At 37.1% G+C, this 25049-nt stretch overlaps 1 protein-coding gene across 12 annotated transcripts in view; it reads right to left on the bottom strand.

Moving 5' to 3' along the window:
* Positions 1-13364: 13364 nt before the first annotated feature.
* COBLL1 (cordon-bleu WH2 repeat protein like 1) overlaps positions 13365-25049 on the bottom strand; it is a 77273-nt gene continuing 65588 nt past the window's right edge. For all 12 annotated transcript variants that reach the window (XM_064661024.1, XM_064661025.1, XM_064661026.1 and 9 more), the window contains 4 exons: positions 22660-22745; positions 19665-21292; positions 18854-19036; positions 13365-15907 (listed from right to left, as the gene is read on the bottom strand). In XM_064661024.1, the coding sequence (XP_064517094.1) occupies positions 15821-15907; positions 18854-19036; positions 19665-21292; positions 22660-22745 (1984 nt within the window). In that variant the 3' untranslated portion in view covers positions 13365-15820. The remainder of the gene's footprint in view (positions 15908-18853; positions 19037-19664; positions 21293-22659; positions 22746-25049) is intronic.

Below are 25049 nucleotides of genomic sequence, written 5' to 3'. Positions count from 1 at the left end.
AGACACTGAAACAGTAGCATCAGACAGAGCGCAGTAAGATTCTCCAGATACATGCAAAGAGGAAGACAAGTGTCAAGTTCTTTTGGGCTAAAAGAAACAACACACCTGGTCAGACTCAAGGCAGGCAGCATTCCACTTCTGTTATCAGAGTACAGGGATGTTTTATGAAATTTAAAGATAAAATGAATTCTGTATTCTGAAAAATTGATGTACAGAGATTCGTTTGACTAAATGCAGACATCTAATACCAATTTAGGTACATATTCTACCATGCCCCAAGAAGGCATGGATTTCCTGTTCATCCTATGTTACATGTGACACGTGTCACAGTGTGGATGTTTCAGATATCATTAGGCATTAAATATGGCAACAGACGCTTGTATTTAGGTGCCTGGATTTCACTCATATTGTTTCTTTTCTGCTTCTATACCATACAGCTCACAATAGACTATCCATGACTTTAAAAAACAAAGTGAAAGTCTAGTAACATTGGACATATTGCAGTGTAAAGGTGGATTTTGGAAACTTCTGTCAGATCTAAGGAGATTTTTCCTAATTCTAGGAACAGTAAGAAATTTAAAAATGTGTGCATATGCCTATCTGCATGAATGTGAAGGGAGAAGGAATTCTTCTCTTCCAAAATCACTGGAAGAATTTAGCCCAGATTTGCACCCCCAAATTTGCCCTGGTTGAGCAAAGCAGTTTCCAAATCAATCTACCTGTGCATGTGCAATTTAGAATACCTTGAAAATGGGCTCTGAAATGGAAAGCTCTGCTGAACCCTGATGATAGAGTCATTATGTTCCTGCCAAATGACAGAAACCAAACAAATGCTTATCAGTCCAGCTGGAATTCCTAAGGTAGTGCCACTGTATGATAACATACCTGCCACCATTTTAGTACATGACCTGGTAGGACGTTTAGTACTCTTTTGAATTAATTAATCACACAGAGAAGGCCATTTGCTCTGTCTCAAGAGTTTTTCCAAGAAATCTATATTCAGGAAATGAGGTATTCAATAAACCTTTGAAAAATCAGCCTACTGTTCATATTTTAAAAGCATTGTGCTGACTACTTGGAAGTTATTATATTAAAAGGTTATTAATGCAAATCTCTGTAATTCAGGAACCCTATCTAACAATGACAATCTCAGCACTTATTAAGGACCTAATTATCACAACATCAGTGCACCTAACATTTTAATGTATTTATTCCCTTCATACGGATGAGTAAATGTTTGCATCTTTATGTGCCTGAACACATTTAAAAATTAACCCTAAGTGGGTACTCAGAGTACCTGACTTTAGACATGATACCAAGTTAGGCTGGCCATCATCAAGAAGAAAAACAGAAGACTCCAGAGGTCAGCTAAAAAACCTAAGGGTTTAGTGCTGACAACCATCCCAGGATAATGTTTTGTTTCCTCTGAATACATGGATAACCTAAGGAGAACTGTCTTCTGACTTGTGTATCTCATTTTGCTGTCAAAAGTTAGACAATGCTAAGTGATTTTCTTAAAATCTAATGGAATTTTTGGCTGAGCAAGGAATGCAAACTCTGAGTCCAAAATTAGTACTCTAACAATCAGGCCATCCTTCTTTGTATAATGAAGGTTTCTTGTTTCTAAAAACATAAAAAGGTAAAATGCATTAATACTTTGGTAGTCCAAACAACAAATCAGCTTTAGATCTGGTCCAAAAGGCAATTTTCCTTTGAGCTGGAGAAAAAAGTACCTTTTCCTTTGATTTCATGTTTATTGAAGCTGTGCTTTGGAGTTGTTTAGTAGCAACTCTATTTCATTTAGAAAGTGGTTTTTTTCTAATAGTCCTAATTTTACCATGACAGATAGAACAGTTTCATAACACTAAATGTAAGCAACCTTCTAGTTCATTTTTGTATGTTTATGAAGGAGATATTACACAATACATGAATAATAACATACAAGATAACTCCAAACAAATGTGTTACACATAATGGCCCTATAAAATCTATTTAACCATCAAAAAGTCTTACGAAATTTCCCTTGAGGTATTGGGGGGCGATTGAGAAAAACACTGGCTACTGAACAAGTTCATAAGTAATTTTCACCTGACTTTGAAGAAATTTAACATTTGATGTATCAGAAGCATTTGGGAAGGATCACAAACTGCGATCATATCTAAAATTAAGAAAATTGTTATAGCCACTCAGCCCTTTTAAATTCAACCTTCAGTGTTCTCCTTCAGTTCCATAAACTTTTCCCAATCCATTATACTTGTCTGAAAATTCAAATATGAGAAAGCAAAATGGTTTTGGTTTTTTTTACATTATTTGAACTTATAAAACAGTGACAGTGCAGTTTTCAGACTTAAAACCCCCTTGAGCTTTCATCCTATCATTCAAGAAGAACTACCAGTCTAATACATCCCCTTCTCATAATGTCCAGGTCTTTATACATCCACATTAGACATAAATTTGTTATACTTTCTTATGACTGGATTTCTGTGCTACTGGATCATTCCAGATGACATACCCATTCCACAGATGGACGAAGTGCGCAGTCATATTTCTGTCAAATTCACCACAGCACATGATAAAGAAGCCATAGTAGCTTTATGCTTTTGTGTTGTCATTACAGGCTGTGGGAGGACAGATGATAACTAATCTGGCAAAAAGCCTACTGGTGAAAGTTCAACCCATTGAAAACCTCTTAAGAAATGTGAACTAACAAAGTGAGTTTGAAGATTCTTCTTTCTGTGGCAACTCTTCAAGGCCTCAAGCCCATTCTGACATGTTGTCAAGCCTTGGCCACAGAGCCAATAACACATATTAATCATATTAAACCAGGATGTATCACTGAGGGTGATACATGAAACTTACTGACATATTGTATTTTGTGCAAGTTCCTTAACTAAACTCTAATTGATATTCCCAAGCCTGCATGGTTTTAGTTGGAGAAGTTACTTTGCAGTGTAGCTGGAGGTAGCCCATTAAATATTGCATTTGATCCAATGTAATTTTAGTTCAGCAACAGGTGAAGAGAGTTAATTCTTGCCTGGGCTAAGTTTTGTTTCATTGCAACTTGGATTCAGACAAAAGCTGGTTTGAGTTTCCATGGGGAGTAAGAAGCCACCATGTAATACAAGACTTCCAAACACTTTACTTTTAAAGCGTCTTTAAAAGAAAGGTGTATTCTAATATATTTTATTATAACAGTCCCTTTGGAACATTTCTCCTTTTGTTTATTTTAAGGGAAAATCAACCATTAAGTGATTTATTAAGATATTAAAACCCCATTCCATTTTCTACAGAGTTTGGCTGGCTCTCAAGCAAGAACGTAGGCTTCTATTGTAACATATTGGGAGCTTTCAGAACCAAAGCAATTCATAATAAATTTATTCAAATTGACACATTTCTGGTTACAATGTCTTCATTATTTCTTCAGAGTTATGAAACATGAATTATACCACTGTAACCACAGTACTAGTCAAGGAAATCTAATTTTCTGTGAAGTCTGTTTGTACAGTCATCATGTAGCTCAAGGCATACATTTGATTATTTTCTTGTACTGTTTCTTATATTGGTGTTATGCTAAAGGCTATGGTGATATTATTACCTCATTACATCTAATTCTAAAAAATATTCTTGCACGGCAGGTTCTAAAAATATATAGCTACATAACAAATTAGAAATAATTACATCACTAAAATCTATTAGGCATACTTTGAAGAGATGTGTATTTCACATTATTTTATATATTTCAAACACTTTTCTCTTTAAGCAGTACATGCATTTTATCATCATAGCCAGCAAGCTAGCCAATATTTTATTCAATTCAAATTAAAGCTGAATTAAATTAACACAGAATAGAATTCCTGAATCGTGAGAACACAATCATTAAAATGATCAACATAAACCAAAAAAGAACTTTTTAAAGCAAAATCAAAAGGTTCTCCATAAGTATATTTTCTCTCATACTTTATTTATTAAATTCTTCTAACAAGAATGAAGTGAATTATAATAAAAAAAAAGTTGATAGCCTCTTTTACAGCTTCTTAGGATGGAAAGATTTTTTTTCTCTCTCACTTTGCTGTCAGAAATGAAAGCCTGAGCTGCAATTATTAAAGGTCTGAATTTGCATTTTTCAGCAATCCAGAGAAATTAGAGCAGCTACTGTTATGAGCATTACCATTATAAAGTTCTTTGTATATGGATCTTCTAACTAAGTTGTTGGTCAGCTGTTTGTTAGATGCCTTGCCAGTTATCGGGTAATCTTATAGTAGATCAAAAAGAACAGGAAAATAAAATGATAGTTTTGTATACTCATAGCTGGTAAACCCTCTGTAAACTAATGCAACTGGATGCAGTGCCCAGTGCTAGAAGCTAATGCAGGAAGCTTGTGGAAGTTAAAGATATATTATTGGATTTGTTTGTAAATAGCTATTAGGATCTTTGTCTCCAAACACCGTTCTCTTTTCCCCCAGTTCTTCTTGTTAAGACAGCTGGACTGGATAACCTCACAGAGCTAAAAACTCCTCCAAGCCAAGATCTCTCAAGCTAAATGTATTTTGAACAGCTATTTGAGGATGAACACTAAAGTCAAAAAGACCCCTGATAAGACTTTGTTGGCCTGAACTACCAGTGAGAAGGATTGAGAGAACAGAGAGTGCAAGATCCCTTCTGGAGTAGTGGAAAAGGGTGCCTTCTCTGCCAAAAGTCAGACTAGTTTAGATGGTTCTTTAGGTAACTGAACTGATTGAGTAAAATAGGCAATGTCAGCTTTATTCTATGAATGAATCTTTCCAGACCTGCCATGGAACATGTCCAAAACCAGCTCAAGCAGACGCTCGCTGAAACTGTGTCAGGAGCTTATCTGCTGAAAGATATCAGAAAAAGTGAAAGCCACGGAGAAGTTTACTCTTCCTAGGGAGGTTTGAAGTATGCATATTTTATTTCCATTTTCCCCTACAAAGTGCATTGCTTGTATTATTTTTCACCATGATCAGATATGTGCATATCTCTAGTTTTCACGTGGAGTCAGTTGGGAAAAGTGGAGTCTAGCATAGCATCCTCTGATAAGTCTCTGCCCTGTTTAAATAGTGTTGTTGCAGCAGTTACTGTGGAGGACTTCAGTGGAGGGCTACGGCCAGCGGCAACCTTGTACAGAGCCTTCACCCCAGAGCCAACCCACTGCCCGTGTTCAGTGTGCTATGAGACAGAACAGCGGAGGTGAATTGATGCAGTGGGTCCTCATACTTATGTCATACTTTGGAAGTGAGGCTAAATTGTATTCCTCTGCACAGGCAATCAACACCACGGGAATAAGTGTTTGCTTCCTGGTCCTGCACAGGATGGAAGAACAGCTGAAAGACAGTGTGTCTGCATTTGGTGTGGGTTCCCTGACCATCTCTTTGTCTACCTCTGGCAGATTGATGGCATGGTCACTCTTCAAAAGCTCTCGGTACACCTTGCTGTGCTATATATGCACTGGAAGTGAGTCATGGATGTGGTAGAAGGGCCTTCTAAATCCATGAGAGGTGGTGTGGTGCGACGCTGCAGTGAGGCAGGCATTGTGGAGAACTCTTCCGACTCTGCTGCACAGATGTGGACAAGATGCTCTGAACTAAAGAGGTCTTGTGAACTGCTTGGCAGCAGTCAGCTAGAGCAGGTGAGGTATTGCAATTTTTCCCAGAGTTCAGGGAATTAATGCATTTCCAGTGTCCAGCTGCTGCATAACTAAGGAAACAGAAACAATTTAACAGCTCCTCCACTTTGTTTTCATATTAGGATTCCATTTTTCAGGGAGCAATAGTGAGAATATATCAAATTGTTGACCCTTTGCAAGCAGGTTTCAACATAAATTAATTGTCGTGTAAAAAAATGAATTTTATGTTTACAGTGCTATTTGTCACTGAAATGGAGGCTCAGTTAGAGTCTCAATGATTTACTAAAGACATTTTAAACATAATGCCCAAACAATGGTACATAAATTAAACATGATGTAATTGAGTGTAACACTAAGTGGCTCATCACTGTTGATTCATGTGGAAATCAGTGAAATTTTACTGATCATTATGCATTCATTCAGTATTAATGTAGATACCATATGTGCTTCCATAGGGATTCCACTGTTACTAAGCGTTCATTAAGTTTTAATGTACCATTAAAAAGGCATCAAAAGACCCATCTAAAAATACTGCCACAAAGGTAGTTCATTTAAAGAGAGTTAAAGCAGCATGTTTCACTTTAACATTGCAATACAAAGTAAGTTGATAATGAATCAGCAGAAATAGTTCAGAAGAAAATAGCATTTGATTGTAAGCCAGACTAGAAAGAATGTTTGAACTAAAGGCAGTACATTCTCCCTGTATTTCTGGACAGATACCTGTATTTGTAGGCAAAAGTATTTATCATGCAAGTACATGGTCTCTAAGTTGAAATTAATAAACAACTATCACAGTAAACTAAGCAACCTATATATATATCATATATATATATATATATATATATACATATAGCAACCTATATATCATATCCTTAAGGTTTTGAGCTCTTTTGTTCACTGGCTAGAGAACTGAAAAGATTGCCTGTGATTCAGATGATCCCATTTGTGAATAAATAGGACTTAGCAAGATTATATTCATCTGGATATTTACTGCTTTAGAAGTGTGGCCACAAACTTCTCTCAAACTCTTGATCTTGAACAGAGTACATGTATCCTGCAGGTGATTTGCTACAGCTACAAAAGGAGGCAGATTCAAAAAAATAAATGTGTCTAGGAGAAAATACTCTCTTCCCAAGATATTGAGATAAATGAAGCGTAAGGCATCCTCAGACCTAGATCTTTGTTTTGATAAACCTCGATGACATTTAACTGATAAACTGGCAAAAGCGTATAAGTTTCAAATGCCTATGGTACAACTTCTTATGTAAGGATATGCCTGGCACAGAGAACATGAATGGTGATTGATGAGTTAATGTCTCTTTCAGAAGAACAATTGGAGGGGATTAAATTAAGCTACAAAGTGGAAGTTCACAAGAAACAAACAAACAAAAAGAGATGGTTCTTCAGACAGCCTGTCATTAAGTCAAGGAACTCCATGTCACACTGTGCTGTGTAGCTGCTCAAAATTTACAGGAGTTGAAAGAATGAATTGCTGAGTTTTGAACAAGACTAATTCAGACTATTAAATACATAGAAACCATCTTCACTTTAGCATTCTCAGAGCCAAAAATTGTGGAAGGTTGAGCATGCATTTCATATTTTATAATCTTATGTTTTTCCCTAGGCATAAATTTTTCATCCTTGTCAAAAGCCAGGTAACAGGCTAAATGAACCCTCAGTTTGGCCCAGTATAGCTTGAAGACTATTGCTTGAAGATACAATGATTAATCTTGCCTCTGTGTAGCAACTTTTGTTTTGAAATATGGTTATGTCATCCTGATCAGTCTTCCACTTTTGTTTTTTACTCTAAAGCAGCCCCATTCCTTTAATCTGTCTTGACATGGTTTCTAAAGGTCTTATAACTCTTGTTTTATTCTCTCTCGCCCAAATTGCCTTCCACCATTAGGTTAGCACTCTAAGAAGTCAGAATTCAATCTAAAATATCTGCTGCTTTTAACTGTTTGTTTTTTGGTAGTTTTTTTTTTTTACTTGGAGATTATGTTGCTTTTACTACTGATGATCAGGCAACTCACATTTCACATCACCACCAAACTATGTTTTTAAAGTAATGTAATAGTTACACAAAATAAGACACACCTTCCTTTTCCTGACAATATGGTCTAGCAGACCCTTTCTTACACCTTCTTATACTTTTATCTTTAGTTGGTGCCAAAGACTATGCCTTTTACATCTACTGAACTTCCAAGTACATCTGACAGCCTAAAATATTTCTTTTCACTATGATTTTTTTTTTTGAAAGCCATTAATAGCAGACACAGTTTGAATAAAATAAAAAACAAATTAAACTCACTAATTTCCAGGCAGAGCCCTGAAGCCCACTTTTCCCCAGCCCTCACTCTCTCAAGGTTCCTCTTCCTGATAGGCCAGCCCCAGGTGAACTCCAGGCATACAACTTGTGCCTGTGTCTCACAGTAGCTTCTGATAAAGCTCTTAACACAGCTCACTGTAGAGCTCTGGTAGAGCTCTCTTACACAGATGTGTAAGAGGGGTGCCATGCACTTAACAGCAGCTACACGAACTGGAATGTCCTCCTCTTTCTACCCCTCAATTGTCTTGGTAAAGGGAGATTCAGGTAAATGGTGCCTCTGAGACCTTTCTGTCCTCAGCATGCTGGAGATGGTCAAAACATGCCAACTCAAAGAGCTGGGACCACCAGCAGCTTGACCGCCTGTGGGCTGTATCCCAGCAGACCTTCTGACCACTCAAGAATTGCCCTTCGTACTAGTGAGTTTTTGATAAGGGGTAACAGTCTGATAATCCTAGAAAGTCAAGCAATCCTAGAAACTGTTCAGCTGCCTGCGTGCCCATCTTTCTCCCAGTCCTCTCCAATTTAAAAAGGAAGTCTTCTGCGTTTCACTTCTTGAGCTTTTGCTTCACGTAGGTGCTGGAATTTAGGATTGCAGCAGCTTGACACACATACCATAGGGATTTCCTGGTTTGCTAAGTGCACTTTGTAGCTGCAGGTGGCCAAATACACTTCAGTTTGAAAAGCACAAGTGCTTAATTAGCTTTTAGCAATTGAAGAAATTAAATAGTGTCTGCTGATGGGACCAATCATGCTGTTTAACAAAGGTGACCAATTGCAGCTCTTCCTGCATTCCATCTCCCTATTTAATTCAAGTATTTAATTTAGAAAACTGCAATCAGCTTAATTATTTAAAATATTATTTTTACTGTATTTTTGATAATTCAGAGCTATATAAAGCCTTAAGCAACTGTGAAATAAATTCATTTTTCCTTCCTTTACCACTTCAGATTAAGTGTGATTGTAGCTATCGTGTCTTACTTCTTGCTCAGGATCACACAGGGGAAAAAAAAGGAAAAAGAAAGATTAAACTAACAGGCAGACACATATAACTGAGGAGAAATAATGAAATTCTGAGTCCAGCTATAGTTGTTTTTTGTTTTGTTTTGTTTTGTTTTTTTTAACTAGAAATATATTAACCATTAGTAAGTACTCTCGTGGTTAATGTACACCAGCACTAGCACACTAAGTACACTAGTACTTGCAAATAGCCCCTGTTGGCCAGATTTATATTTTAACAGCTGTTGCAGCTGCAGGTTCTGTGGATTTAACTCTCCCTCTGCCCTGAACTGATTGTACACTTCAATGCCTTTACTGCTCTGGATGTTCACTATCACATACCCAAGCCCAGTCTTCAATATTCCTGTTCTTTTAACTATTCTGTCACTTGTGAAGATTTTCTTGTGTATACTGTCTTTTAGCATGTTCCTGTTGCTCTGGCTGTGATGATATCAATATATCTCAGGCAAACCAAGGTCTGCCCTGCTGAGTACTTAGAACAACTGGTAAAATAGATGAAGAGGCTGAAGAAAACTCTATCGGTGTAAAAAACTAGGAATTTCTGAAAAATACATTCTAGTCTTCTCTTACATGATACGTAAGGTGTCATTGTTTTGTTATGTGTATTAATAGCAACCCAACTCTCTCTCAGTAAAGAGTGGACATCAAGGGTATTGTATCAGTAGTTCTGAGAAGTATTCAAATTACTAAAGACAAACCTAAGAATTAACTTCCCACCCTATGCCTAAACTCCTATGCCCAAACTCCTGTTTTAAGCATTGTTTGGGAATGCCCAGATACTCATGGAAAGCAATGCTTTAGAAATCACCAAGCAGATAATTTGTTGAAACAGAAGACAATTGTAACAGCTGCTATCATCAAAACAGCTACTAAAAATATACTCATTGTACAATCACAAACTGGTAACTAGTAAACACCACTGGCATTTGTGTATAATGACACTGCTGTGTTATGGGCAAAAGACTGTTCTCAAAGCTTAAAAAGTTCACAGAGGAACTTGCAACTTGCATCCAAATTCAACTCTTTGGCATTATTTTTGGCACTAGAGTTGTATCTATTTCTGTTGGGAATGATACAGCCCTTGTTATTTCCAGGTTCATATATGCACAATCACTCTGAAATAACATTACCAATACAAGTAGCTGAAATTTCCTAACAGTTTTAGTGTCCTTTTCAGATACAGTTCTTTCTCCTTTTCCCAATGCTAAGAGATTTTCTTCCATTACTATAAGAGCAAATGCAGAAGATCCTGTTCTGTGCAGGATTGCATTTTCATCTTTGTGCCAATTACATGAATGGCTATCAGGAGTTATCAGGCTTTCAGAGTTAAGCTTTTAGTTTCTGGTTTGTCCCACATGCTTTGAAAGGGTACAATGTCTGTAGAACCCTTAAGGTAAAACAGAAAACATAAAACATGAGGTGAAGGGAGAAGCAGCACTGCCTATTGTTAGACACTGATGAAGAATACCAAATTCATTTAACATCTTCCAGTGGGAAACAAGTGAAATAATTCCTCAACTGATAATTTGCCTGTAGATTACTCCTTTGTGTAGAAAACAGGGGAGGAGCAGAAATATATTTCTGGCTGTCCTCAGAGATGTGCTGATTCTCCAGATCAAAAAAAGCAAACCATCTTTTTCTCTACTTTATCCCTTCTCCTTCCCCGTCCCATTATTTTTTTCCCCTTAATGTCTTGAATAATTTAGGAATACCTTAGTCCATTAACAGTCTTGGTGGTCTTTCCAGGGTGATGGAGGGACGGGAGAAGGAAGTGTTCATCTCTTTCACTTAAACACTAGTAGTTGTGAGGCTTAATTCAGCTAAAAAGAAAAAACTATACATCTCTTCCAAATATGCTCCTTGAAGACATAAACCCATAAACTTAAAAAAAAATGTAAAGTGCTTGTGTTAACAAATAGGAACAGCTGACAAAAAATAATGCAGCTTTACCTACAATATATCACAATAGATTCTTGACAGAGTTCCTGTGTTAGTTCCCATGCCACATAGCTCTTTCAAGGGAGACAAAACAAAATAAAGTATTTAAGTTTTTAACAAGTGTAGTTTCCCGTTATTTGCAAATTTCATGTCATTTTAACAAGAACACCTTCCCTCTCACAATGCTACCTAATCAGAAATTTTAAAGAAAAAAAAAATCTCTTATCTTATTTTCAATTGGATTGTATAAAATAATTCACATAGAAAGCATCCTTTTCAATTACAAGGTGTAAAATATTTCCAGTGATACTGCTACAGCTTTATCATCAAAATAGACTTCATAAGCAATCTGTCTACAACGAGTGATGTTTCATCTACCCCGTCAGCGGCCAAGCACTAACAGAATGTCACAGTTTCTGAACCTCAGACCATTCACAGCACCCACCAATAGTTGTCATGCCTGTGATTACAGCAGCTCCGGTCCAAACACACTATTTTGACTTCAGCCTCACATTCTGTTACCACAGACAGACAAATTAAGACACGTTCCCTTCTGCAAAGAGCTCTATTTGTTTGGCTACCAATCCATCTACTTAGTCATTTACAGTTAGTCTCCTGTCTAGTTGTAGTTATCCAACACCTGATAGACACAGCCTGGCCAAGAATTCAAGGAAGTACACCCTGCTGCTCAACAGCATCTTTCCTTTGTTTTTATGTAATAGAAGTCTTCTCAGCAACTGTAATTAAAACAGGATTCTAAGCAGCTCCAACTGAAAATGTTTGCTTTAGCTGGTAACAGGTGCCTGTAACAAACTTTAAAGTATTCACAGAATCACAGAATATGCCAAGTTGGAAGGGACCCACAAGGATTATCGAGTCCAACTCCTGGCCTTGCACAGGACCATCCCCAGGAGTCACACTATGTGCCTGAGAGTATTGTCCAAACACTTCTTGAACTCTGTCAGACTTGGTGCTGTGATCACTTCCCTGGGGAGCCTCTTCCAGTGGCCAACCACCCTCTGGGTGAAGAACCTTTTTCTAATATCCAGCCTAAACCACCCCTGACACAACTTCAGGCTGTTCCCTTGGGTCTTTTCACCTCCTCTTTGCCTCACAAGGAAGTTGTAACTGCAATGAGGTCTCCCCTCAGTCTCCTCTTCTCCAGGCTGAACAGACCAAGTGACCTCAGCTGCACCTCATACGGCTTCTCCTCAAGGCCCTTCACCATCTTCATTGACCTCCTTGGGACACTTTCTAATAGCTTCTTATATTGTGGTGCCCAAAACTGCCACAATATTCAAGATGAGGCTGCCCCAGTGCAGAGCAGAGCAGGACAATCCCCTTCCTCACCCAGCTGGCGATGCCCCCCAGGACATGGTTGGCCCTCCTGGCTGCCAGGGCACTGCTGAGTCAACATGCCATCAAGCAGGGCCTCCAGGTCCCTTTCTGTGGCACTGCTTTCCAGCATCTCATTCCCAGTCTGTATGTTCATCCAGGGTCGCGCCATCCCAGGTGCAGAATCCAGCACTTTGCCTTGTTGAACTTCATATGGTTGGTGACTGCCCAGTGCTCTGATTTGTCGAGGTCTCTCTTAGCTGCTTTTATGTTATATTTTCATCCTTTACCTAGTATGTGTGATACAATGCCTCTTGGTCCACATCCACGTAATTTTCATGTCTTCCTTAGAGATCTTCATATTGCTTGCTAAAATAATGCTAAAATTACAAGCAGCTAGAAAAACTAGGGCACTGATTACTGAATATATGTCCCAAAAATGGAGACATCAAGCTGTTTAACATCTTTCAGCTGCAAGTATGAGAGTTCTTGCCTTGATCTTACAACCTCTAGTCACAAGAATATTTCCAAAAGTTATCTGGCGATGCTGCCCCAGCAAAACTCTCCCTTCTGCAGGGTACATCTCTAGTCTAAATTTTATTCTTCTGTAGAATAAATAAAAAAAAAGAAATCTTCTATAATAACAACTAACAAGATCTCTTTGCTTTTCTAGCCCTCCTTTACTTACAAAGCCCTGGAATGTAAACTAAATGAAGATGGCATTGTGCTACATGGATACCTGCTGCTTCTTCAAAGAACTCATAACAGTAAGTCACAGTGCACCTTCACTGGGGTCAGCTGTTTTGTTCAGACAATTACACTGACTATCACTAACTTCAATATCCTGACTTTCCTTCCTAAACATTTTGACTGCCATGCAAAAGGAAGGAGATTATAAGAAGTATGGCAGAACTAATTGCCTCCTGTTGGAAGACAGCTGTGATACATGTTGTGCAAACTGTAAGTATTCTTGGGCCCAAAACCAAGTCTGTTTACTATGCATGTAAGGCATCCATAATAAAAATTTACTGCTGTCTAACCTGGGCTTGCAGTTACTAGAAACACTTACTTGAACAAACATGTCAAGTTCACCAGCAAGAGTTTCTTTAGTAGAATTTAATAAAAGAGTATTAAGAAAAAATGAGTCTCTAAAAATACAATAGCAAGATTTAAAAATGTCTTACATACGCATGTTGGAAGAAGAGGGAAAGAGAAATTTCTGCTAAACAGTATTGCCAGCTACTAACAGAAAGGCTCATTAAAGAGTTTCACAGTGCTATTGCATGTGTAGACATTTCAGTTATCGAGCAAGTTCAGTGACACAGACAAGAAACCTTAAAATTCAAGCGAGGTGGTTTTAGTTTAATCTCTGATACATAAGATGATATTTACCTTCAGGAGTTCACATGAAAAGGTAGTTTATTTTTAACATATGGGACTAAGAAACATATAGTACAGTTTTGTGTTCAAAACCAAAGCAAGCAACAAAGCATGTTTATTTGAACTTTGTCCAAAACAAGAATAATTGGACTCTACTGATTTGGTTGAAAAAGTGAAACATCATACCGACTTGTAGTACCACAGATGGAGATTAAATTAACTTTATGAAATAACTTTGGTCACCTTGGCAGAGAATACTAAGGTTTGAGAAAAAATCTGTAAGATCCTTGCACCCAAAGGACAAGTAAGGAGACTCTTTTTGCAGTGCAGCCTCTCTCTGGCAGTTACAGATCTGCATGTTGTGTAGGAGCGCTTAAAACACAGACTTTAAATACCACAACGAACATAGACACTGGAACCCTGGGAGTGAGTTACAACTTTCAAGTCTGTCCCTCAAGATGCAGTGAAATCTAGAATGTAAGCCCCAGTTGGAAACCAGAAAAACCCCCACACCTCTTCTATCTCACTGATTTCAAGTGAAGGTTGACGTGTTCTTTCGCAGTCAGATCCTGAAACAGATCTTTTGAACTACCATGTGGGTTCCCCCACCCTTGGATTAAGCCCTTGATTGGAGGCAAAACAAGGAAGAGATGGAAGTGGCAACACACATTGACAGGGGACTAAGATACAGGAGAGTAAACAGGAGAGAACAGCAGTGAACAAATGTCCATCAACCCTCTTTATGAATTTTTATTTACTAAAATGTTCCTTAAAGAGTTTCAGCATTAACACTGTTACTTGTTATCAATAATTGACTCTGTATGTGGAAAGTAATTAGACCTCTTTGAGAGTATTGCACAAAAAACTGGCAGCAAACAATTAATAACCCTTTGAAATGCACATATAGATCAGTTTCTGAAATTGAGTTACAGAATGTTTCTAAAGTACAAAATATATTGTTAGAGAATAGAAATGAAATACAATTACTTTTATTTGAATCAAGTCCAGCAAGAAAATATTTTAAAATGGCAAATACCCCAGCACTTCCTGCATGCATCCATAATCTAGCTAGTTTATCATGGGTGTTATCATATTTTCACTCCCTCCCCAAAATGTATAATCTTGACAAGAAATTCAAAATAAGTAAAATATAACACAATGCATTCTGTTTTAATATATATTCCCATCTTGGTATTTAATGCTTAACCTATAAATAGACAGTCTCTGACACAAGCATGATTTGTAAGTGCGTTATTGTGCTGTTTTAAGATTAAAATATTTCACATGAATAAATCCAAAGCAGTTCATTCTTTAGTTATACTTCAAGTGAAAAAAAATAAATTTCTTCTATTTCATTAAGTATCAAAACTGGAATTTGCATTTTATCAGTATGTGAGTATATGCTGATGACTACTTCAATATATATGTAATTCACAAAAAGTATTGCTCATCTGAGTGCTAGGTAAATACTATATACAGATACCCAAAGAGAAATGTCATGTAGTGCTACTGTTAATAAAAGTTTTTAAGTAGTACAAAAATTTTCAATAATTTATATCCTGATTTTTTTATGTGTGTGCTACCAGGAAAAAATTACAGGAGAGTTAAAAAAAAAAATAATCAAAATACGTATCCCAGTTACTCTCTGCTAAAGGAACAAAACCATCTATTTTTTAGACAGATACAAAGTATTGCATTTAATTAAGATATTCTAGTAATTACAATTTTAATTTAATAAAGGAATATGGAGGCAGCATGTGGTAGATTTAAGTTCTTACAATCTGTTAAAGTAATACACAATTGAAAATTAATGATGTGATCTAGAATTCTTAGGTTGTTTCCAATCTGTAATTTCAGCATAGTGCTACATATTGTTCAGTCTTGAGGCTAAAATCAAGAATCTTTGATTCTCTTTCTATCATAAGCAAAGCTCATATGCATCTTTTCTTAAACCTTTTTAGCAGCATAGTCAGCTTTATAAAGAGGAAAAGGCAAAATATTACCATAATTTACATATGCTAATAATCTTTCCAAGGCATCAAAAGACACAGCTCAAAATCCTTATAACTGCTGACAAAAATATATTAACATACACTTGCATTTACACTTTCAAAAATTTGTAGTTAGTGTAAAGTTGGCCTATGAAGCAGTAAAGTGCAAAATATTTGGTATAATATCTACTGATTAGCTTTTGCTTCTGTGGAATACAAAGGATTAAGTCTGGCTCTTCCATTAACAGCTATGGTGTTTGATGGAGGACCAACCTGGAGGCAGGGGAGAGAAAAAAAAAGAGAAAAAAATATTAAAGAAATATTAGCCTAACTTTCCATATTTTTCTCTCTACAGTATGTTACACAGTATTACTTCAAGGAAACAGGAATACTGTTACTTCAGTTAGCATTTTTCTCACTGCAGTCAATGACCTCCTATATGATTTCCGTACAAAGCATATATGCTACAGAAGTGGTAATATAAGACATTACTTAAAACCATATTTTATTAAAAACATATTTTATCCTATCTAAAAATTCCATGTATAACTACTCAAAACATGAATAATTTTTATTCCTTCTCCAGACCCAGTTGCAAAGAAATACTTGAAAAACATCACTAAACTAAACACTTTTTATTAACTATTGAATAGAGCTGATTTCTTTCTAACACTCCTTTATACCATGGTAATGTTTCTTTTATCAAGAGCAAACCACATCTTTTATGATAGACAGCAAAGGCCTGACTTTCAGTGGAGCTGCATAAACCAATGATTCCAACTGGAGTTAATGGGAGCTGTGGAGGCTCCGCAGCCATGAGAACCACATACCAAAGCACAGTTTACTAAACACAATGAAAACATTCTCAAGAGAAAAAATGGTTAAAAAGAAACCTCACTTGACCCATTTTAGGTTAGTAATTACTGAGGGCCCTATTGAACAGGAAAGACCAACAACACAAAAGGCCACAGATCTCAGCACTGCATACTCACAACATATTAAGTAAAACAGAGGGTGAAAAAAAAAATTAAGGAATTTGTCTAGTGGTGCCAAGATTTTATTTTTAATGATTCTCACACAGAGAGAAGCAAGCACCTGACAGACCTCTCTCACAATTCAAATGGATCAGATTATCACTCCTTTTCCTGACTGCACTACAATACTGGAAGATACGAGGTGAATGCATTTTAAAAGCTCTTTCAATACTAAAAATCACTTTTGTGTGAAAAGGAGTTATTGATACAAAAGGTTTCATTCCTCTATCCTCCTACTGCCAGTTCTCCATGTTAAACATAAAATGAGACCATGTTTTTGTTAAATTTGCCATAGGGCAAGAAACTTCTTTCTGCTGTCAGACATACCTGTACCACAGCATATGTGCTCTGGGTGAGAGTGAGAAGAACAGCATGTACAATTTTATGTTTGGCAAAACTTCAGTGAGTTCTTCATTACATTTTGTTTGTGTTCCAGGGTTTTTTTTGAGGCCTGTTTCAGGTTTCTGTGCTGCAGACTGCTCTTCTTTATGGTTACAGCTTCTTCATTATTATAATTTCTCCTTAAAAAGTACAGCCCTCTCCTCACCCCAGTCTCAACACATAGTACACTGACAAAGGACATATCCCACCCATAGAAGAGAAAGGGAGGGGAAAACTGACTTCAATTATCATTTCTCTCCCTTTCCACAAGCCATTCTTGTACCTACACTGATAAAGGCTATATGAGTCAAATTTACAAGAAGGACATTTGTATTAAAAAAGAATGAATAACTACGTAATGAAGCTTTTCCTTGTTTTCTTTCTAGTAGAAATAGTTTTCTTGAATTTTGAAAAGTACATTATGGATTTTATTTTTTAAAACAGTTACAAGCAACTGGGCCAACTGCCATGCCTATGCATATTTCCCATAGAATCATAAAGCAAAGGTGACACTCTACGAAAAATGAATAAAGTTCTGTATTATTCAGAATGTAATTATGCATTGGATGAAAAAAAAGCCTTGATGAAAATACATGCAAATGAAATCCAAACAGTATTTCTGGTAGAACAGACAGATTTAACCTCTAACTGATTCTGAACAACACAGCATTTTCTTAAATCTTATACTGTTTTTAAAGTGGCTGTAGTTAGTGACATGTAGTTAGAAGTAATACTACTCGTATTATGTACCATTTTTACTGACTAGAGATCAAAAACTACTTGAGTATGCCTGTAACTTTTCCAGGAAACTCAATCTTCCTGTTCAGTGTAGAAATCATGGGGGGCCTATAAGCCTCAGAGAGGCTGTTGCACCACTACACTGAAACAAAACCTTATGTATGAAATATTCCAACATCTGACCATCCACTGAAAGAATTTGACCGTTGAGGGTGTCAAAGACTTCCATAAAACAAACAAACAAAAAAATCCCTTGTATCTACCCACCGCACATCATTTGTTTCTTTCAAGTTTCAAGTGGAAAAGGGAAGAGAAAAAAACTACGGAATTTCTTTAACCTTCTGCAATGGGAAATTATTTCTTAATACAGAATGCAAAATACTAATGTAAGATCAAGAAAAGTTTGTTTGAGACTATGATTGTCTGGTTGCAAATTTAAAACAGTACAGATTTTTAAAGTGTGCAATGTTTTATCCAATGAGACATTTATAGGTTAATTTTAGGAAAGAGAAAAGAAAAATTAAGCCCCAGTTTTAACCAGAGGGGGTGGGGGAAGATGGTCCTACAAGGACTGTTGACAAAACATTGAGAAATGTCTTAGTAATGATGCCAAACAGCAGCAGGAGGCTTGAAGAACATTTAAGAATTATCTGATAAAGTCTAATAAATAGGAAAATAGTCTTCAGAGCTCTGTGTTATCTGCCTGCAAAAGATTGCAGCCACTTCATGTCTAGAGTGAAACTGCTTAGCAGTTTTCTAAAGCCATACACTCTCAAACATAAGTCAGATATTATGAAAGATATGCCTAATTGATAACCTAGAGAATTGTTTCATTTCAGAAAGATTTGATTACATTTGTACTGTTTGAAAATACAGCTTTGTGTGTGCATTCACCAGTTTATTCTGGAAAATTGACCCCTCTTCCTCACCTCCTTTCCCATTGTTAAGAGACCTCCTGGTAGCACTTTGTGCCAAAGCTAACTGCTTTTAGTGTCAGGCATTAGTATGGCCATTTTGGAGGAAGTACCATGAATTCATTGTTATGGATGCAGTGATGAAAACTCACCCTTTTCAATTTGGCAGCAGCTTCTCCAGAGCGGATTGCAGCCAGCAAGCTCTGGTGGATCTGTTCTGGGTCAGAGCGCGGGAACGTCATCGCGGTTTGTCTCTTAGTGACAGGGGGTGGGTGGTCAGTGGAAGCACCTGACTGCGCCTGACTCTTCTGCTCACTATTCACATTGCTGTCTTTCTATAAAGGGACGAAGTGGGAGGAAAAAGAAACCAAAAAATTTTAATCTGAATTAGTTATAAATGGAAAACTGAGTCAACCTGGCACAAGGTTGCATAGCAAACTGCTGCCGTTCTAGTGTTTGGTTGATTCAAGATTTCAGAGACCAGCCACATTCCCACTGGAATAGTTTCTCCCTCAAATAATTATGCCAGCAAAATTTTATGCCTCCATTCAAGTGTGTTTGTGGCATGATCACTTGAAGCCAAACTAATCACACCACTTAGAATTAAATTTAAGAAATTAACACACAGAACCATAAGGAACAAATCATAAGCACTCCAAGCATAATAATAGGTATACACAGGATAAATGACTATTTAATTTACAGTTCTTTAAAGCAGGGGATGCTGATTATGGTAAGAAATAAATATTTCAAATCATCTGAATTATATTGTTCTCATTTTTAACATTGTCTGTATTCATGTACTTCATTATAATGCTGTGCTACTGCTGAACACCACTGGGTGTTTTCACTGTACGAATACAGCGCTTTCTGACCAGGAAGTGGTTCACAGATAAGCCTTTAGAGTGGTTGCACTAGATGGCAGTGGATCAACAGTCAACCAGTATTAGAAATAAAGTTTACCTTGTCCATTAGACTATTTTGTGGCCCCACTGTTAAGGTCTGTAAGGAAGGGCTTTTCACTTGAGGCATGGAGGTAGCTGAGGAGAATTCAGCTGCCAAAGTGGCAGAGGAGAGTTCAACAGGAAATTCCTCTCTAGGTGCCTGGTTAGTGATTGTACGCGTCTTATTGAATGACTGCGACCTTTTGACTGCAGAGGAGACAGCAAGAGCAAAAGGGGATGGTCTTGAACTGGAGTATGGCTTTGGAACTGCAAAAGTTCTTAGAGTTTTTAGGTTCAGTGGTGCTGGAGGACAGGGGGGATAAATTAAAGGTTTATTGCTTTTAACAGGAGAAGTGGAGGATTCAATGTTTTTTCCATCATCAACTTTTTCTTCATCTGCTGGAGGAGAGGAAATACTTGTTTTATGTAAAGCCAAAGAAGTCAGATCAGGTGATGAGATTTTTTTCCCCATCTCTGTATTCTTAGCTTCATTTTGAATTGAATTAGGAGCACAAATGGTACTTCTGGCAACTGCAGATGTCACATAATGACCTGAAGCTCTTCGTTGCATCTGCAGATAAAAAGAACTAGGCTTTGTTGTAGGACTTAATGCATTTGACTTGTCCTGAGTCTCAGAAGAAGCATTTGTATTATCCAGGCTTAGCATCAGTGGGACACGCTGCTTGAAAGACTCCTTTTCCATCTGGTTGCTCTCAGTAGTAATCTCAGCTCCAGAGGTCACAGTATGTTCAGAAATGCTGTTCACTCTCTGCAGCAGATCATTCACTGCTGCAGCTTCATTTTGTGAACCAACCTGTAAATGACCCACACTTTTTGACAGATGAGGAATTTCAGCTTGCACTATGAATTCTTTGGGGTCTTCATGCTTCAGAGAATCTTCCAAAGTAGATACCTCTTGATCCTTATGATCTGATGGAACTTCTGGTTCCCAGCTCTTCATTATTTCTAAGAATTTTGGAGGCACTATTTTATAAGTAGTCATGCCAATTTTTGGTATGTAATCCCTTGTAATTTCATTAGCAGGCTTCGGTTTAGGTCTGGTGTCCTGTCTATAAAAAGGGTGACCTTTTACAGAAAAGTCATCTGGAGTTTTTGCAGTTGTTTCTGGTAAAACAAAATTACTGCCATTTATACAGATGTGACTCTGGTCTTTTATGGGAATTATATTTCCATGGGTAACTTCTTGTGTCTTAAGATTTTGTTCTATTGACGTATCTTCATCCCCTTGCTGCGTTCCATGCATCACTTGAAGAAGGGGGTTGTTTGTATCTGTGTTATGTTGAGAGACCAGTTCTCCGAATGTGGATGATTCAACACCCTGAGGAACAATAATTTCTTTCCGAGTAGACCTTCCCAAATTGCTATCCGAAGGACCTGTCTGGATTGCAACATCCTGAGTTTTTACTGTATCCAAGCTGCTTTGATTTGTTTTGTCATCTTGCTTTTCTGACATCAGTTGAGGATAATTCCTATGACTTACAGAGATGTCATTTTTACATGCCTGGAAGTTTGATAGTCTGTCAACTTCGAGCTTGTTATTTTCTGTAAAATCTACTGGTTTAATTTCAGCTGTCTGAAGTTCTTTCCCTTCTTCTTTTGTTGGAAGGAGTTTTGTATCGCTGTGATCTTTAAGTTAAAGAAAGATTCCAAAATTAATACAAATGCCAAAAAGATTCAATCTTCCTCCTTACATCAAGAAGCTCTGCATCTAATGTATTTAACTACAATGACTGGCTTCTCACTGACATTAAAAATTTCCTTAACACTTACTTTTAAAAGTTATTTAAAGATATAAGTATATTTGACTAATATTGCCAATAGTAGTATTCTAACTCAGGTATTCTTCCTTAATAAACAGGCTACTGGTGCAATGCATTGACTTAATAGAAAAAACTATTCTAGAATCATTTAAAAAGTGCTAATGAATTTCAGTTGATTATATAGGCATTGGTGACTCAAGAGCTCAAGGACTATTCAATATCAAGTTAGATACAGCTTTTATTTAGTTCCACACATTTGTGGCTTCTGTTCTTTAGTTTTAATGTCACATCTTATTTGTCAACTTCACCTTATGTATTTGTACATGGAAACAACTGAAAAACATATGGACAAGAGCAATTTTTCAAAACTATTTTTCCTACTCTTTAGTTGGTCTGATAATTCAATTTTCTACCCCTGGACTAAACACGTGATCATCTCCAAAACATGTGAATATTTGAGTCAAATTCTTTTAAACAGAATATTGGGAAAAATTAAAGTCTTCAAGAATAATCATTTGAAGTGGTTATTTTGTGGGGGGGAAAAAAGTCCTCATTTCAAGTATGTTATAAAATGGAGGATAAAATTTATATCACATATAAACAGGACTCATGCAGTGTTGTTATGATTTATAAACAGAGGTGTACTGAGTATAAAAGACTATGGAAGGCCTAATATATAAATCTGAAAATCAGTGTCACAAAAGGGTAAAATAAATCAGTCAGGTCACTAAATCCACAGAAAAATTTATGATCCATTAGATGCACAGGATGTCGTCATTTCATTTCAGATCAGCGTGTCACTGTCTTCTATTTGTGTTTAAAAATATTTGCATTTTCATGCAGAAAACTCACACTAATTTCATAAGCAAAGACCAAATGATGGCCTCTTCTTCTCTGCTGGGGTATGGTACCCATGGCACCCCACATAGCAGGATAACCTTTGTGTCCAGCCTTCCCTCTCCTTGGCACTGTCCCACCCTACAACAGCATAACACAGCTTTGACTACTGCTATAACAAAAATATACCAAAAATCCCTGCTCCCCAAAAAAATCCCTGCATCCAATTCTTGCCACCTCATCTCCAAGAGAATACACCAAAGCTAGAGAAAGTGTAAAGAAAATAATCTGATGATAACAATTCAAGAGTTGACTGTATTGTCATTTCTTCAAAGGAATAGAAAAGTTCTCTTCAACCTTGCTTTGAAGTATTAAAAACGAGTGGGAACTACTCACCATTGGTTTTATTTTGATCTAAAATTTTAAGCTTCCCGTCTTTTTCAACTCCAGCATCCTCACTGCTTATCTTAGTCTGTAGTCCTCTGCAAAGCACAACAGTACATTAAATATGCTGGTATCATTCATTTCAGTAAACACGAGAAACGATGCAAGAGAACTGGCAATATTCTCCAAATACAGATGGACAAAATAGAATTGCTCTGCCAAACACTGGAATACTCAACAGAATAGATTATTTTATTTTTTATAAAACAAGAGGAAATGCTGCCATGATATTCTACCAAAATGACAAGCAGCTCCACTTGCTTCTGTGAAAGCAGATGATCAGTTTTCCTTTCTCTTCTCCCCCTCCTTTTGCTTACACGTGCTGTTTGAACAAGCCCCTTTCCAGTAACAACTCCTTTTCAGTGAAGCCACAATGGTTTTTCACTCATATGACAACATTAGTGTGAAGTGCTCTGACATCCCCCACATCTGAAACGTGCCCTTGATTTTGTCCAACACCACAATACACAGGAAGCTGCATGAGATGCTGACTGTGTATGAACACATGAACTGTGCAGTACAGACTTTTCAAAATAGTCCCTTTCCAGAAATACTTGGAGAACAGCGAAGAAACATCCACCAAACATATTACTTGCATACTAAATATTTTGCAAATGCATATAGTATCTGTTCCCCTAAGATCATGGGGGACAAGGGAACTGCACAAATGTTGAATAAGGGGAGGTGGTGGTGGTGGGAATATTAAGTCCTTGGCTTAAAAAGGTAAATGAAAAAGGCAAAAATACTTAAAATTTCTCTACACAAAGTTATTAGAACTTCCAACTTCCATCTTTGCACTTTCTGTAGTTAGAAATACTGGCATTATGCAGATTCCAATTCATTTGCCACATCAAATGCATTAGCTGTCAGAAACCAGTGCCTTGAGCTGACACATCTGCTTTGAATCATTTGAAATGATAAATTTCTCAATAACCATCCATGCACATGTTGCTTGAAGTACCAAATATACTGTAAATGTCCAATAAACCACTGAACGGGAGTGTATGCCCTCAAAATTATTGTTGGAAGAAAGTTAAAGCTTGGCCCAGCACTCTGTACTCTTGCTTATCTTCATTCCTTTTAACACAGCTGATGGACTGAGTTACAACTATTAACAACAGGCTGAATTGGTCTTTTAATAGAAAAAAATATAATCAAAAACCACCAAACCCAAAAGCCACAAAGCACCACAGAGTATCATTACAGAAATTAGTGGTTTTGACTGGAATATTACACATATTTCCCTGCTTTGATCAAAGAAAGTATTTCTGAAAGTAACTAGATCTTATATAAAAGATCTGAATTATCAAAAGTTTTCCAGAAATATAATGTCAGAGAAACCCTAGTTCTCATTTTGGAGTCCCTGTGATATTTCAGGAAACAACTGCCAAACTCTAAAGCCGGAGCACAGTACAGGCTTCATGATACTCACCAGGATAAGGCATGAAAGGCTACTGCAAATTCATCGATGGAGTGGGGAAGAAACATCCCCTGGACAACTACCCAAACTGGCCCAATAACAAAGGTCTGACAAGTTCAAGACAACTTATTAGAACCCCATAGAGGAGACACACCTAAGCAACTGGGACAATATTTGTCAGGACAGAGCATCAAAGATTTTTGCAAAGTCACATTTGGCCTTGGACTGACAAAGAAGTCCCTACAGATACAAGTCAAAGCTCTCCTTACTGCCTTGAAAGTTCTTCACTACTAGGGCAGTCACATTTTGGCTTCAGTACAATAATTGAAATAGTTCTTTCAATTTAATTTGGGAACAGTAGCCAGTTTAGTTGCCCCAGGGAACAGAGAAACAGTGAATTACATTAACACAATGGGACTTCTCTGGACAATCAACATTTATTTCAAGCAGGCACTAACTCATGTTGGGAACCTGCTGAGTCAGGTACTTTAACAAACATGCTGAAGGGCAAAGGTATAGCATCAACAGAAGGGAAAAAGAGCGGTTAAGGAAACTAATGTGTTTATTCTTTAAAAAAGCAGAATTAACTTGTTTTCCTGAGAGCAAATGGATTGAGACAGGTCAAGACAACATATAAGGAAAAGAAAAAATAAAAATTAAAGCCAAAGAAGATGCAAGCAATAGATAACCATGCCCAAAAAACCAGAAATGGCTGATCTACCCGTTTTTCCCCATCTGTAAGAAAGAATTTGTGTATTTTTATTTAACTAATCAATCCCAATTTTTTTTTTGCAGCATACTGCTGTAATAAATAGAGTATTTTAGAGCTGGGTTCAGCTTTTCTGGGGTCCAGCTGTTTGAGTAGTAAGGAAAGGGAGGCTTAAACAGAATAGCCTACAGAACACTTCATTGTCATTTTTGT

Source organism: Pseudopipra pipra, chromosome 7, assembly GCF_036250125.1.
Source record: "Pseudopipra pipra isolate bDixPip1 chromosome 7, bDixPip1.hap1, whole genome shotgun sequence".
Classification (NCBI taxonomy): domain Eukaryota; kingdom Metazoa; phylum Chordata; class Aves; order Passeriformes; family Pipridae; genus Pseudopipra; species Pseudopipra pipra.
This window is presented reverse-complemented; position numbering and strand designations above follow the sequence as displayed.